Source organism: Notothenia rossii (assembly GCF_949606895.1).
Source record: "Notothenia rossii genome assembly, chromosome: 8".
NCBI lineage: Eukaryota > Metazoa > Chordata > Actinopteri > Perciformes > Nototheniidae > Notothenia > Notothenia rossii.
Window position 1 is genome coordinate 16,284,499 of NC_136906.1, and position 16,037 is coordinate 16,300,535.

General features: G+C 40.3%; 1 protein-coding gene across 4 annotated transcripts in view; it reads right to left on the reverse strand.

Annotated features, from left to right (window-relative positions):
* Positions 1-15,963, reverse strand: part of prkar1b (protein kinase, cAMP-dependent, regulatory, type I, beta) — a 65,023-nt gene extending 49,060 nt beyond the window's left edge. The window contains exons 1-3 of one of the 4 annotated variants that reach the window (XM_079642919.1): positions 15,821-15,963; positions 14,362-14,549; positions 2,275-2,445 (exon numbers count right to left, since the gene is read on the reverse strand). In XM_079642919.1, coding sequence (XP_079499045.1) covers positions 2,275-2,445; positions 14,362-14,535 — 345 coding nt within the window. In that variant the 5' untranslated portion in view covers positions 14,536-14,549; positions 15,821-15,963. Of the gene's footprint in view, positions 1-2,274; positions 2,446-5,012; positions 5,355-5,449; positions 5,843-6,956; positions 7,062-14,361; positions 14,550-15,820 lie in introns of those variants that run through there. The other 3 variants (XM_079642921.1, XM_079642918.1, XM_079642920.1) reach the window with 3 other exon arrangements.
* Between the last annotated feature and the right edge of the window lie 74 nt (positions 15,964-16,037).

Genomic DNA, 16,037 nt, shown 5'->3' on the forward strand with positions numbered 1-16,037 from the left:
GGAAAGGGTGAATTTCTGATGATTTACCAGCTACGCTTACAAGCAGCCAAGACATTATGTGGCCGTGTGACGTTGAGATAAGTTACAGCCTCCCTCTGAGAGATGCATATTTTCCTTTAGAAGAGTAACAAACAGTATGATGTTAGTCGGATAAATGCTTGGAAGAGCCAAAGTTCTTCATAGATGCCAAAAACCCAAATTGGAAGAACTGTCTGACTGCCCATTTTGTTCGCACCTTGTCAAGAGAGTGTCCACACGTGTTCCCATCAATCTGAAGCCAGCCCTCATTCTGCTAATGTGATCTCCGGGTCGACGGGATTTACAATTTATTAAGACTCGTGGCGCTTCACAGAAAAGCTCTTTTTCATCCGATGAGTGGAGTTAACTAATTGTTAGTGTTCTGTTTAACAGCTGCTGATTTTCACTGGCCATTCTTAATGGAATTGATGATGTCTGATGTTGTTGGCACAGAAAGTGTGTGTGTGTGTGTGTGTGTGTGTGTGTGTGTGTGTGTGTGTGTGTGTGTGTGTGTGTGTGTGTGTGTGTGTGTGTGTGTGTGTGTGTGTGTGTGTGTGTGTGTGTGTGTGTGTGTGTGTGTGTGTGTGTGTGTGTGTGTGTGTGTGTGTGTGTGTGTGTGTGTCAGTCAGTGAGATAGTGATGGACAGTGAAGAGAATGAGGCTGCAGATGGGGTAAGGCTTTTTGCCACGAAACATAAATGTGGTTGCTGTTAGAAAACTCAGAGCCATAAACACTTATGCATGTGGGTGTGTGCACACACCTGACACACACACACACACACACACACTGCATGCTCCAGCGGCCATGCTATTACAGCGTGGTGAAGGAAGTTCATGCGGTTTTGTCATGACCCAGCAATTAATGGCACGTCAAGTTAATTACAAATGAACAAGCATGGCAATGATCCAATGACTACACTGTTCGGATGTATGCACACTATATGAACTTGTGGGTGTGCTGTATGTGTGTGCTGGACTGTGTAACGTTGAGTTATAGTTTCTGGCAAAAGAGTACCATTTCCAATAACTTGTGGAATGGACACATGACATTTTGCAAGATAACCGATCTCTTTACCAGCCGCCTTGCTGTCCAGAATGAAAAAACGTGAAGTCGCTTTACAGAGAAATGACTTTAGCATATCTTCACCTTCTCACCTCTCAACTATACTGTCTTTTAAACTAGAGTTATACTTGCATTACTGAACATTTTTTTTTTTTTTATTCTCAGATTTTGTGTCAAGCTGTTTATTTATAAGCACAGCTTTCTGCAATAACCTGATATCTTGAACAGCAAGAGCAACCCAGGTTTTAAGATCAAGAGAACCTATTAATTTCTTACTCAAGGTCACCGGGAGAAAGTTGATTTTTAGGCCATGTACGTATACTTGTAAATATGTTTCTAATCAATGTGAACTTTTTGAATGTATACATGTGCCTGACATACTGTAGAATAAAGAATGTAAAAGTACTTCAGGAGGATAACCGATTACATGTAATGATGTATCCCCATTGTAAAAAAAAATTATTCAGAGACTTAAAATGACAAAAGTAGCCTCTAGGAAGTTTAAAAAAGTCAGTTTCTAAAGATGAATTCTTCATTACCGTTTTTTTCTTGCTTCCTTGTGTGCATTTGAAAGTACTGAGGGTATCTTCAAATGAAGGTTTCAATCTCATGTATTGGTTTTTATTTTGGCTAGAGCAAAATAAATTAAACTGGTATGATTGAAAACACTTTTTTCATTACATATTACAATTTCAAGAAGTCAGTTATCTGCAAAACCGGAGTGGGAGTCTACGGCTGTCCATCTAATATCAGACAGTCAACACTCATCATCAGTTCAGCCGCTGACTCACAGTCAGAGTGTTTTTCTCCAAATAAAATCACGTGTCCAAGTCTGTTCACTAATTGCTGTCATACATTTCCACAGCTTATCTCCTTTCCCACTGTCACGATGTTTCAATGAATCTGTTTACATTCGTGCTCTTGAGTGGGTGTCAACAGTGACAGTTCCGCGTCGAGCAAATAAACAACAATCAACCTCGATGACTGCTTGATGTTTTTATTGATATAAGACCGTATTTTGAATGAATAAGCCCCTTTTCACTTATGTACATGTTATTTCAGATGTTATAGTTTGTTTGTTGCTTGAGTTCTTGTATATGAAACCATTGAATGCATGTATCTGTGTGTGCTGAGTTTTAATCAACAAGCGTTTGTGTGGATGTTTGTGTATGCATCCATCTTCCCACACTGACCTTGCGTACGTAGCTGACAGCATCCTCTTCAGTGTAGACCTCGGCGCTGACCCCTCCCCTGCGGCGCCGGGCCTTCACGACAGGATTGGGCGGTGGGGGAGAAACCTCATCATCGTGTGAGTCCGACTGGCTGTTAGATTTCTGGCGTGCCATGATCTGCTTGCATTCTTCCTGTGGAAACAAGAAGACATGACTGTTGGAGGGACAAGCATTTAGAGAGGGAGAGTATAACATATTTCAACAGTAAAGCTCAAATAAATGAGCAAATGGTCAAAACAGTGAGTCTTTTGACAAAGTCTTTAAATGCGTTCAAAGTGCATGTGAAGGAAAATAGATGTGACTGCTTTTGTAGCTTCAGGCAAGAAAAACAAGATCATCTGAGAGCTTCTGCTTTTCTTTTACACCACGAATAATCACATGAAGTTGGGATGATAATCCTCTCTTGACACCCTTTTTAACATCAAGCATCATGTGGACTCTTAACCAGGTCAGACAACACTACAGGTCTGTATAACTCAGAGAAAGTACAGTGGACATGTCCTAGTCCTGAGTGCATGCTGTCTGGACATCTGGCTGCTATGGTATGAAATGAAAGGCATCAAATATTCATATCTACAGGCTCAGCCAGGTACTCTCTTCCTCTCACATAATAAACAACAAGGAAGGAAGACATCAAAGAGAACAGGGTGCCTCCGTCTGGCTGCTGTTCCAACTGCTGAGCAATCTGCAGGTAATGAATTATTGATTTCACACTTGATTATACATTAGCATAAGTATACAATAAACCCACTGTAAGCTTGTTAATGTGTAAGAGCGCTGAGGGACCAGTGCAACAGGATAGCAAATGTAAACAACATCCACGGCCAGTGTGCGTGTGTGTTTATTCTTTTATTTGAGTGCATTAGTGTGGCTAATAGCACATCGGGGATTGAGTTGGCAGCAGCATTATTCACAAACCACTTATTTGGTACTGTAACAATTTCATCTGTGACGAGCTGGTTCACTGCATTGCTGCTGTGTAGTCAAAGACAAACAAAGGTGTCTCAGGGACAGAGCTCCAGACAGACAAGCAGCAAGAGGTGGCACTCTCAAACTGCAGTACAGAAACAGAACGTTTAGTGATGGAGAGATGGTGAGATGGAGGAAAGCAGGCTGCTGGGTGATTTGTCTTGTTGGGGGCTCAGGTGGTCTCTCCTGCTCTATGAGAAAGATGGGCTTATAACAAGTACATTTCATCATGGTTAATTGTCTCTGATTTTTAGAATGTTGGACAAACAAAAAAAGGATTTTCAAGATATCAACCTACACAAATTGTGATTTTTTCCTTACTTTACTTTACACTAAAATAATCAGCTGATTGCTCGATAACACAACATCACCACTTTGCATCCATAGTTAAGTGCATTTGACAATGACATTTAGGATATTTAAAATCTATGAAAAAAAACACTTAACGTGAATTATATTCATTTATTTTGCATGTGCTAAGACAATACTCAATGTTAATATCAAAAAGCTATTTGTATTCTATCAACTTTAATATGTAATCCATTATTGATCATTAAAAAGGGCAGCAATTAATTGAGGTCATTGATTGTTCACACCCTCAAGAGCAAATGCACACAAAATAATGCAAAGAAGAAACATATCGAGTCTGTCGCTACCATCGAGTTTGTATTAGAGTGCATTTTATAACTCAAGTACAACCATTTTCTATGACACATAGTAAGAACACTTTTTATCTGCAAAAAGGGTAGAGGGGAGAAGGGAAAATAAGACTTGGGAGTATTTTGGAGCAGAGTGATTTCTGAGTGCCTTGAGCAGGGAGGAGAAATTGTTGCTGCTCATACATGTACTCTGACAGGGAGGGAGACAGAGACAGGGGAAGAGAGAGATAACCTGTGACAGAGAGGTCTCTAGAAGAACAAAACTGTCATATCCAGACCTAACAAATCAGCACTTCTCCTCAAGTTCTCTCCATCTATTTCAATCATCTCAGCAGCAAAATGTGAGCACACATACAGCAATGCTATAATGATAAAAAAAAAACAGCAGTCAGATAAAACGGCTCCAGCTTATAATGTTACTATTTCTTACTTATTTCTTGTCGTTTTCCTTTCGTCTAATTATCATTTTGTCACAGACAGTCTCTCTCTCCATTTCTCTCTGTTCTCTGTTTGACTTTGATTCTCTCCTGCTAATTACACCCTAAGGTTACTGTGATGCTTTTTTCCCTGTCCGTGTATAACAGTGTGAAAATGCACATCACACACACACATACATACGCACACTTCTTGCTTACGCAGAGTCACTGCCTGAGGGGACACAGCCAGCAGGAGAGAAGAGAGAAGATAGAGCCAGAGAGCAAAACACACACACACACACACACACACACACACACACACAATCTCCCCGTGCAGACTGCACGGGGAGAGGCAAGCTTACACACTCCAGCGTATTCAAGGTGGAAAGGTCTGGTAACACACCACCACTATCTAAAGACAGCAAGGGCAAAGCCAAAACAAACACTTCCCTTCCTTTGAAGCAGCAACAATACATGCATCTCTATCTCCTTGATTTAGTAAAAAACTATAAGTCAGAATTATTGACAACACACACACACACACACTAACTCAAACCATCTCTACCTTCCAACAAAACAAATAGTGTTGTATCCTACTTGCTCCTGCCTTAATGAGACTATACTACATGCTAAGTTTGTTAGCAGAGGTATTTACCATGGGATAGAGGGCCCCTGGCCAGGCGTGCTGTATGTCCCTCAAGTCAAAGTGGGAGTGTGTCAAAGTGTGCATGGGAGTCAACACACCTAGACCCCCATCTCATACACACCTGACACACATGTCACACCACAGCAGCAGCAGCATCTTCAGCGACCACTGAGTTTAGGTGTGTGTGTGGGTAAGGAATCAGAGAATCCAAGTTTGTGTTCCGAGAGAGTGAGAGAGCGCGAGTGGCAAATTGTCTGTAATCCCCGCGACACAGCCGCTGAAGAACAAGACTACTGATGGAAACACTGATCACAGCAAAAAGGTTTTCTCTCCATCGCTTCTGCGCAACTCTCTGTCTCTGCTTTCCAGCCCTTTCGCTCTCTGTCTCTCTCTCTCTCTCTCTCCCTCTCCCTCTCCCTCTCTCTCTCACGCGCACGCACACTTACAATCAGGTGGCGCAATGAGCGGGCTCCTCTTGCTTTCCCCCCCGTCACTATGACAACTGGGTTCTCTGAGCATCCTGAACAGTTGGGCGATAAGTCTGAGCAGGAAGCGATGGTGGCACGCACACCTACATTCTCACACACACACACACACACACACACACACACACACACACACACACACACACACACACACACACACACACACACACACACACACACACACACACACACACACACACACACACACACACACACACACACACACACACACACACACACACACACACACACACACACACACACACACACACACACACACACTTCTGACGCCTGTTGACAGATTGTCTCTCTCTCGCTCACACATCTTAAGTGATTCATTTCACAGAAGGAAAAACGTCACTCCCCTCAATATGGACTTCTGTTCTGACCAAATAGCGTGTTTTGCAACAGCAAATGGCTGAAAACATTCCTTTAGGAATACAACATCGTCCAATACATTCCCAGTATTTGCCAGATGCTGTTTTGTACCATGCAGTGTCTTCCTCACTCACTGCTGACCTCCAGCCCCACCCGCACGCTTTCCTATTAGGTCAGAGGGTCAGGCATCAAGTGAGGACTTTGTGTCTGGCTCTGACAAGTCATTATACTGTTCTCTCCACAATACTCTAACATGGGGGCACAGAAATCCCTTGCAGCATGATCTTTGAGGTCTACAGAGGAGACTTCATTAGTGCAAGGTGAGCTAAGAACAGCTGCAATGTCTTTATCGGCAGCAGAGGAAAGATTGTTCTTGCTTTAGCTCTTCTGTAACAACACAAAGGCTAGGCAGTCTCATCCATTTTCCCTTTATGATATCCAATGTAAGATATATAAATCTTTCCAATGAAACAGGGATTTTCTTTAAAACGTTGCCTTCTTTTCTATTTGTCTACAAAAATATGTTCTGCTCTATTATTGTATTAGTGCGTTAAGCCTATGTCAGATAACCCCCCCCCCCCCCCTTTCCTGCTTCTCTCCTCTGCTCTCCCTGCGTCATCATTGGCGGCTGGATGCCAGGGAGACAGAGGACAGGAGAGCAGGGAGAGGAGAGAAAACAGAGGACACAGATGTATGCAGGACATTGAAGCCATATAAAAAGTACACTTTCCTTTAGAGACACAGTGACTTTTGGTCAGGGACAAAACCACCAAGAAGAGAAACACATAAAAGATGACCCACATGCAATCCCCTACACAAACAAAAGTCGCCGTTATAAATGATTATCAGTTGAAATTGCTCATTTATGGATGATGAGTCCAATTTGGACCAAGCAAATATGAACAAAAGTTATAAATAACTATCATCCTAAAAGCCATGACTAACCAATCTCCATCCATCCAGTCGCAAATTACGCTCCGCACAAAAGCACTGAAGGACTCTGAGCACAAATAAATAAATATAACTTCTCTTACATGAAGTCAGATTCAGATATTAGTTTGAAAAAAAGGAAGCATCCATAAGCGGTTACCTTACGTAGCCCTAATCCGGTGACTGAGACAATTTTACTCTCCACTGCCAGAGCTGAAAGCAAGCGAATGAACCAAAAACAACAATGTGCCACACACACACACACACACACACACACACACACACACACACACACACACACACACACACACACACACACACACACACACACACACACACACACACACACACACACACACACACACACACACACACACACACACACACACACACACACACACACACACACACACACACACACACACACACACACACACACACACACACACACACACACACACACACACACACACACACACACACACACACACACACACACACACACACACACACACACACACACACACGTAATGAAGCATGGAGAGCTGATCCACCAGCAGAGCTAACAGTCTACTCATCACTCTGTTCCACACCATTACAGCACCACAATGGACAAAAAGTTCTCTGATGTATTAGGACTGTGTGTGTGTGTGTGTGTGTGTGTGTGTGTGTGTGTGTGTGTGTGTGTGTGTGTGTGTGTGTGTGTGTGTGTGTGTGTTTTGCTGACCTCCTGACAATAAACTGCTGTGCAACACACACGCATACACACATTTGTGTTGTAATCCTAATGGTTTAATGGTTACCCCACATTTCCTACTTTAGTTTTCTGTAAGTAGTCGTGATTAAACTGTTGCTATATGACAACCATTGACATTACTTGAAGAAAAACCCCATCCTCTTGCATCACGCAAACATTTTCATTTATGCTAGCAGGATGTTAGTTGTAGTTTAATGAAGCATCACTGCTGTTCAGTTCTTTAAATATGTTCAGTTAATGTACAAGATTAGTTTCACATCCATCTACACCATGCAGCCTTTTGTCAGGATTTAAATTAGATCTCTCAAGACCTAACACTCTTAGTTAGTTTATTGTCAATTGACAGGAACAATTATTTGCGATAATATTGCTAATCAAGTAATCATAAGAGTAATTTAGTTTAATTTGTATTAAACATAACATCTTTGGATTCTGCATTGTTGATTGGACAATATGAATAAATCTACTTTAAAAAAGGCAAAATTGAAACTAACCTATCAAAAAATAATGATCTATTTATTTAGAGCTGTGCAGATAGACTCATCTGTTAGTAGTTTACAAGTAAAGGAACATCAAAAGCTTTTTTGAAAATGGAATGAATCATTGAATTAAATAGTAGCAGCCCAACTCTTAGTTATTCAAGTTTTACTAATCTCTTTTGCCGCCTCTGTATAAGTGCTTTCCATCTTACAGATGTACACCTTACACCTTTTCTCTTTTTCTCTCACTCCAACCACAGATTAGCTGGGAGGGGGGGGGGGGGGGGGGGTGGGGGGAGAGATCTGATAGGCAGATGAAAGAGGACAAAGAAAGGACCACCAGGGAAACAGGGGCTGGGGATCCAATGTACCTGTAGGGGCCCCAGGGTGGGCTGGGGAGGAGGTTTAGGCCCGGGTCACTGCGTGCACCCAGGGTTGATTTGACAGAATACCCTGCTCTCAACATGGTGGTGATGAGCGAACACACAGGCTGGAGACATTCATTACTTCACTAATATGTTGTTTGCATACACATCACTGGCACACACATCTGTAAAATAACTGTAATAATCAGAAAGCAAAGCACTAAAAAGACTGGGACAACATAAGAGAAAAGTAGAACATAGGGGGGTTAATCCAAACCTAATTCACCTCCAACTGCCAGCCAACCCAAAACACAACCAAACCCTCCTGACAAATTGTCAATCAGAGGCCCTTGGAGGGACTGGAGGATTTGTTATGATGGGTCCTGGTGACAGCTGAATGGCTGGCAGCACAGAAAGGCTTCTCAGCTTACAGGGGATGGCGGGAGAGTGGCTGATTGACTGATAGACTGACAGACAGAAAGTGAGGAGCTCTCCCATAATGCAATGCGATGGGATCGTTCACAAGCAGAGCTGAGGCAGCATTGTTGACATTTGTTTTACTTGACATGCTTTATAATGTGGAAGAATGCGTGGCATCAACGTATAATCATTGCCACACTGGTCTACAAACATTAGAGATGATGTGATGTTAAAGTGCTTTGGCAGTTACATCACATAATACTATGGATAGTAATTTAAAAAATGTAATAAATAAAAATAAGATTTATTAGGGTAAATGAAGATACTAAAAAAATACAATAAAAAACATATTTAATTAACTAACAGAAAACTGTTAAAGTATATTTTCCTTTGTCTTAAGTTATGGTAAACTACATATTTTAAGTCAGACAGAACAAGAAAATCAGGCAAAATAAACATAAATGGGAAAGAACTCTTAGTTTATAGCAAATAAATATAAAGCTTTATACAATACAATTCTATGTAAATGTATTCGTAGGGCAATGAATGGATGCTGGATTGCCAAGTGTTTTCTTCAGTTGCAACTTATTGAGTAAAAGAGCAAGTCTAAGTGCGACAATTCAACGGAGGGTTTGTGTGAGGTGACGGAGGAATAGAGTACAGAAGAAGAAAAGAGAATATTAAAATATGACTGGATGCTAGTAGATGAGACAAAATGCCAATGGACATGGCTGCTGAATTCAGAGTGGAATAAAATGATGAGTGATGAGAGGGATAAGGGAGGAATTGTAAAAAGGCAGGAGGGAAGCATGAGACACAAACTTATGATCGTCTTGTGAGTGTGAAGCACACAGGGAGCATTGTACAAACCGTAACACATACTAACACATGAACACGACGACAAACAGATATACACATACACAGAGGACGCAAAAGGTGTTTAACAACTTCTCTATGGCTAGGGTCTTTTAAAACAACATATAAAGGGATTTACTGTTAGAAAATACACCTGTTCAGTTCATTAATGCCGAACCCCAGAAGACAAAAAAGACACATTTGCATTTGGTGCTAAGTTTCAATTTGAGATCACAAAACAGCGCCAAGTAATGTAGTTATCCAAATATATAATTTAGACTCCAAGCACAACACCCTTACAGATGGAGATGAATAGTTATGGCTCTCATGCGCTGAACATTTGTTTGCCAGTGCAGGTGGTATGGACATGATCAAAGTGTTGTGCATTAGTAGTGAGACGCATCTTGAGTCATCAAATATTTTCTCACAAAACGAAACAGGAAGAGCAGAGTAGAAAGTATTTCTTTTTTGCAGCTTCATTTTACACACAAAGCCAGCCACAGTGGTCCCGAATGCCAGAAAATACTGTTAAGCCTTGTGAAGATCCAATATGCCCAATTCAATAAAACATCTGCGGTGGCAGCTGCTGACTTGATGTATTCAGTGACATCCACATTCACACATTCAGTCCTGGCACTGCTCTATTAGACCGATCAGTAATGATGCAGACTGATACAAAGCTTTTGCATTGATAAGAACAAACGTACTGCCCAATAACAAATATTTAAATGTAAACTAAACAGCTATGCCACATACTTACAGTAAATAATTCCGAAGAACACAATAGCTAATAAAAAACATTGATTAAGGGACAGTTGTGTCAGAATACTATAAAAACTCAGCTAAGTTAATTCAGTAAATGCTGTCTTTTTAAATGTTGGTGTGCCAAAACATACAAACTGAGCCGAGCTGATAGAGTTGGGAGATGAGAACAGCAATATACCACTGCTGTAGAGATCATAGGCATCATTATCACGCATAAATAGGCAGGATGAAAGGGAGCAGACGCCTGTTATTTTCCCATTCACAATATCAGCAAAGAGTACCAAAGACTCAGCTGTTGATATATTGAAACAAGAGTTAAAAAACGAAATATTTAGAAGTTTAATTTGGTTCTCTCAAGTTTGCATGTGTGTGTGTTGAGAATAGATGAGGGAAACAAAATAGAAGCACAAAAGAAGAAACAATGAAAGAAAGAAAATAAAGGGGGAAAAAAGAAAGAAACTGAAGGCAAACGATGGAGAAACTGAGACAGGGAAAAGAGATTTTCCAGATAAGACTGTGAAAGCTGCATGAAATGGATCCTGTGCAGATATGAAATGAGGTTAGTTAGGTCAGGCAATGGGAGGGGAAAATACCCAGTGATCTAATTGGCACACAAGAAAACCCTGAACACAAAAGAGGAGGGATGAAATAAACTTTGAAAATAAAGGGGCTCATTTAACACAGGATAGAATACAGTCTATCTATCCTCGACTGTTGCCTAGGTTACCACCTCTATTGGGCTACGAGTGCTGACGAAAACAGCTGAGGGAAAATAAAAAGAGAACAGACAAACTCTGAAGGTTAAGCACAGGAGATGAAAACAATTATATTATGAAAAATGTTAGTTTGTTTAAAACAATAGTTTCATAATTGTACAGGCTGCCAGAAATCAGACCTGACTTGACCTCGCTGAAGCGATGAAGCATAATACCAAAACAATGAGGATAGTGTAGTGAAAAGTAAAGCTGCAGCAGCTCAAGCAGGATGGAGCAGAGCTCAGCAGCTTAACATACATTAACTTATTGCACAAGGTGTGATGGGTATGTGATGCAGAGAGTGAGGTGCTGTATTCCACCAATCAAATGTATTAATCCAGTGGCGTAACTATCGACGTTGCAGCCGGTGCAACGCACCGGGGCCCAGAGCCGGCCAGGGGCCCATGCAAAAAAATAAATAAATAATAATAATATTTTTTTTATATATATTTCTTTTTTTTATATATATATTTTGGGGCCCCAATGGCATTGACCGGTTCACTCAGTCTTCAAAGTAACCAAGCAACCGCAAGCAACCTAAATTAATTTGTAATTTGTCTGTCCAATGGCCTTGCTCCCTTTCATGTAATGTGGATACCCTTGTGTGACGAGCGAACCGTTTAATCAACCTTTCCTACCGGAGCACTTTCAGCCATAGACTGAGATCACCGATCACCGATAACCACCACACAGCGCCACAAGAGGTCTTTCCTCCCAGTGGCAATCAAACTATTTAACTCTTCACCCCTAAGTAAAGAACTCCCACACCAACACTATGTGCAATATACATATAAGGACCATCACTACAATACACTCGCTGCTATATATAACTATGTGCAATATTATATTATATTATTATTATTAGTATTATTAATAATGCTATGATAACGTGCAATTACGTAACTGCCACTACGTTTTATTTTTTGCACTAATAACTACTGCTAATAATCATTGCATTGATTGTGACCAAAAACAATATTTGCCCCGGGGCCAATCACAACCTTGTTACGCCAATGTATTAATCCTTCACCAGTCACACATAAAGACTGTAGCAGAGCCCACTTTCAGGAAGCTAAAGACCCATGTAGACTAGCTTATTTCTTCGTTAGATATTAGGGTACTTGTAATGATCCATTAATATGACATTCAAGATTCAAGATTCAAAGCTTTTATTGTCATTTGCACATAGCTACAGTGTAGTTATGATGCATTTATTCAATGATCAACCATGCAATATCATTGGTGAAAAGTTAAAACGTTGATACATATCATTGTCTTTGAGATATGCCTTAATTTTGAAATTCCCATTGTATGTGGCAATTTATAGTCAATTACAGGAGTTCTATTTTCACTCATTTTATATAAAAATAATGGATTGTTTTTCGTTTAAATGTCTGAAAGAGCCCATTAATGAAGTTGTCAAACCAAATGTTAGTTGCCTTTTGTGAGCTAATTTGAATGTTAACTTTCGGTGTTGATATTGTCTTATAATTATAATTGAATAGAATCTAAATCGTATGTGGCAGAATTTTTTAATATGCTATTTTTGTCAAAAGATTTGATATAACATCCAATAAATAGATATTAAATGTAATACATATACTTTTTCACTACTTTAAAACATAGAGGTTTTTTTATCACAACACAAAAGCTTTGATGCTCATTTGCTACTGAGCCATAATGATTACAGTATGCAGTGCAGATGTGCCTCAAGTCATTTTACACCATTTGCTACTAATATTCTGAGCTCTATTCTAACCATTAGTATTCGTGCTGCCTCTCTGTCTATGCAGCAGAAGCTCTACTACCAATGTTGTGCTCACACTCATCTCTGTGAGGACAGTACCTCCAGATGTAGTGGACAGATGCAAACACATAACTGGGACTGGAACTGGAACATTCTGGCCCTGACCTTGTACTTTGTGTCCTGATGCCCTGAAAACCTAGATGAACACAAGCCATAAAAACCAAAATAGTCCTTCTCATGTCAGAAAAATATGAAATCAGATGACTCCCACATGATCATCAACGCACACACTTCACAGCAAGCAACGATAGAGACCCTCCTCCAGGCATCAGCATGGTGAACTTAAGCACGGCTATATCTGATGTCGCCTCACAATCACTTCTTTTGTTGAAAACTTCTTTCCAAGGACTTAACTTTCCTCAGGCCAATATTCACAGCCCACAGCTCCGTCTCATACACCTTTATGACCCATGTGCAACAGTTAAAGAGAAGAACCCATTGTTGAAACGAAGATATCAAATGATCAACTCATGAGCCAAATACCCATCTGCAACTCCACTGGATCAAAGCCAAATGTTTGGAAGGAACATCCATCAGGCCTAAAATGTGGGCCACCATATTATAGTGAAAAGCATATTGGGCAAAATATGACCAACAACAGCAGAAGTCAGTGAAGCAACTTCAATGCAAAATAACGTTGCCTCTGTAGATATGCCACACAGTACTCTACCAACTCATATGCTTATGAGACGGACACAGAACACACAGAGCATTCACATGGTCTGCCAAAGAGACTGTGCTATGAAGGTTGCCAGTGTTAACCCCATTCTATGATCTTTTTTTGCATCTTCATTAAAAAAAGCCTTCTCTACTCTCTGCTGTGACGGACAGACAAACAGTCTGGTTCTCAAACCTCTAAAGGAATTCTCCCCTTGTAGGATGAAAAATGAAATCTCTATTATAACAGTTTGAATACAAGTATGTGATAATGTTATTAATTGGAACAAGATGAGGAAAGGTAACAAAGAAATAAAACCAGTTTGTATATGTGCCAGGTGAATATGACATACCAACACACTTGAAATGTATGTTTTTTATATATGAAATTGTCCATAATATTAAAAAAGCTTACTTCATTGTAACCCAGCCTCTAATAATAACCACTTATTTATTCCTGGATTTCCCCACAGGGATTAATAAAGGCCAATCCTATCTTATTTTATCATAAAATATATGGAAAATGTCATTTATATAGGCTTTTTTGTACATTAATATCAGAGAAATTCAGACTTGGAATCACTACTTTGAATCTGGCACACACTGCAATCAACATGTATGTCATATATTTGTAATATTAAGGTTAAACTACACATAATAACTTCAAGAGAAACCTAAATTATACAAAACTTTGTTATCACCAACCTTCTCCAGCTTTTCAAAATGTTCCCGCAGGAACTTCATAGGACGCTCAGGCTTTGCAATGCAGAGGTTCACAATGCACTCTTTGAGGATCTGCTGGATGTTGTGCTTCTGCACAAAAATTTCACAGCCCTTCAAACTCTCGTCTTCTTCCAGAGTGGAGGAGGAGGTGGCCATCTTATCTTTTATCTCTGTGGATGAGGGAGAAAACAGGGTGGACCATGAGAGGAGGGGGAGGGAAGGCAGAATAGAGAAGGGGTAGTAAATGGGCAAAATGAAGGGCAAAATGCAGCACATACAGTGTGATAAGAGGAACATGAGAATGGGGGAGCAATGGAACATGGGAATGATGTAAATGGACATTTCACACATGGAAGTGTTTGATGAAGGTAGTTGTTGCAGGTGGATGTTACCTTTGGTAGTTAAGAAAGATCTTTCATTTTGTAAATACCAATAAAAAGTTACTACTTAAGCTGTAGGGTTGGAAAATATGACGATATACACCTTAAGACAATATAAATAGGTCAACTGTCGACTAAGAGGTAGCTAACTTTGTGATATATGTAGGTATACTCGATTATTGTAGGAAATGCTGCAAATAAATATAATAAATAATATTATTTGTGTCAATGTAATAAAGTACCTTGATTTGTGAGGTATTTAAACAGCCAATAAAAGATCCTGCTGTCTAGTTATTTTATCTTTAAATATTTCAACAGGTATGTCTTTAGTTAATAGCAATATTGTGATTTTTAGATATACATAACATGATTAAAGTACCCAGGAATAGACAATATCATCCTTGTTGACAAACCCTAATTTGGGTATACTCAGGTCATGCACAATTAATGTATGACTACTGCATGATCATTAATGCCCTTTGAATGACTTTTTATCGATGAAGTTGAATGAACATGAACGTTTTGGAAACTTGTGCTTTAAGGTATCTTATTTAAGCAAGTCAAGTAAAAATTCTCCAGGTGGATTTAGAGCTAAATAAAAAATAGTGTATGACAACTCACAACAGCAATGATTATGTCAGACAGTAATGCCAAATAACGTAGCAGCAAGCCAGGAAGCTGAGCAGGTGTAGCTTAGCTATACCTTGTATCACTTCCTCAAATGGAAATCACATCTGCGATGTTTTTCTATGCATAATAAATCTAAAGCAGGTATGAGTTCAGGGCATGGCAGTTATCACATGTTGTTCAAAGCAAATGGCAAAACAGTGGCCACAAATAACACATTTGCCATGCACACGGTTGAGCTTGTGATGATAAGCACCTGTTCAGATGCATTCAATAGACGCCTAGCCCAGCTAGCTTTGCTAACCTTACAATGACAACCAAACCACAACGAAGGGGAAATACTGCGGCGTAAACACCATGAGGGGCCTCTTCTTAACCGCTATTATGTGTTTATAAAAACACTGCCTATTCGGAGCCCTCGCTGGTGTCCCTACCGTTATTTCTGTAGGATGCTCAGTGAGAAAACACCTCGCTGCTGGAGATTGGTGAGGTGCCGCTGGTAAGCAGGGATGCTGCTGCGCTCTGCCTCTCTGCTCGCTCTGCGTCAGTCCCGATGACGTCAATCTGTCAGCCTCTCGACCGCAGCGGCGCTCTCACGAGGCCAGCGGCAGCGAGCACGCGTCAACCCTTTTGCAGGTAAAAGATCTTTAA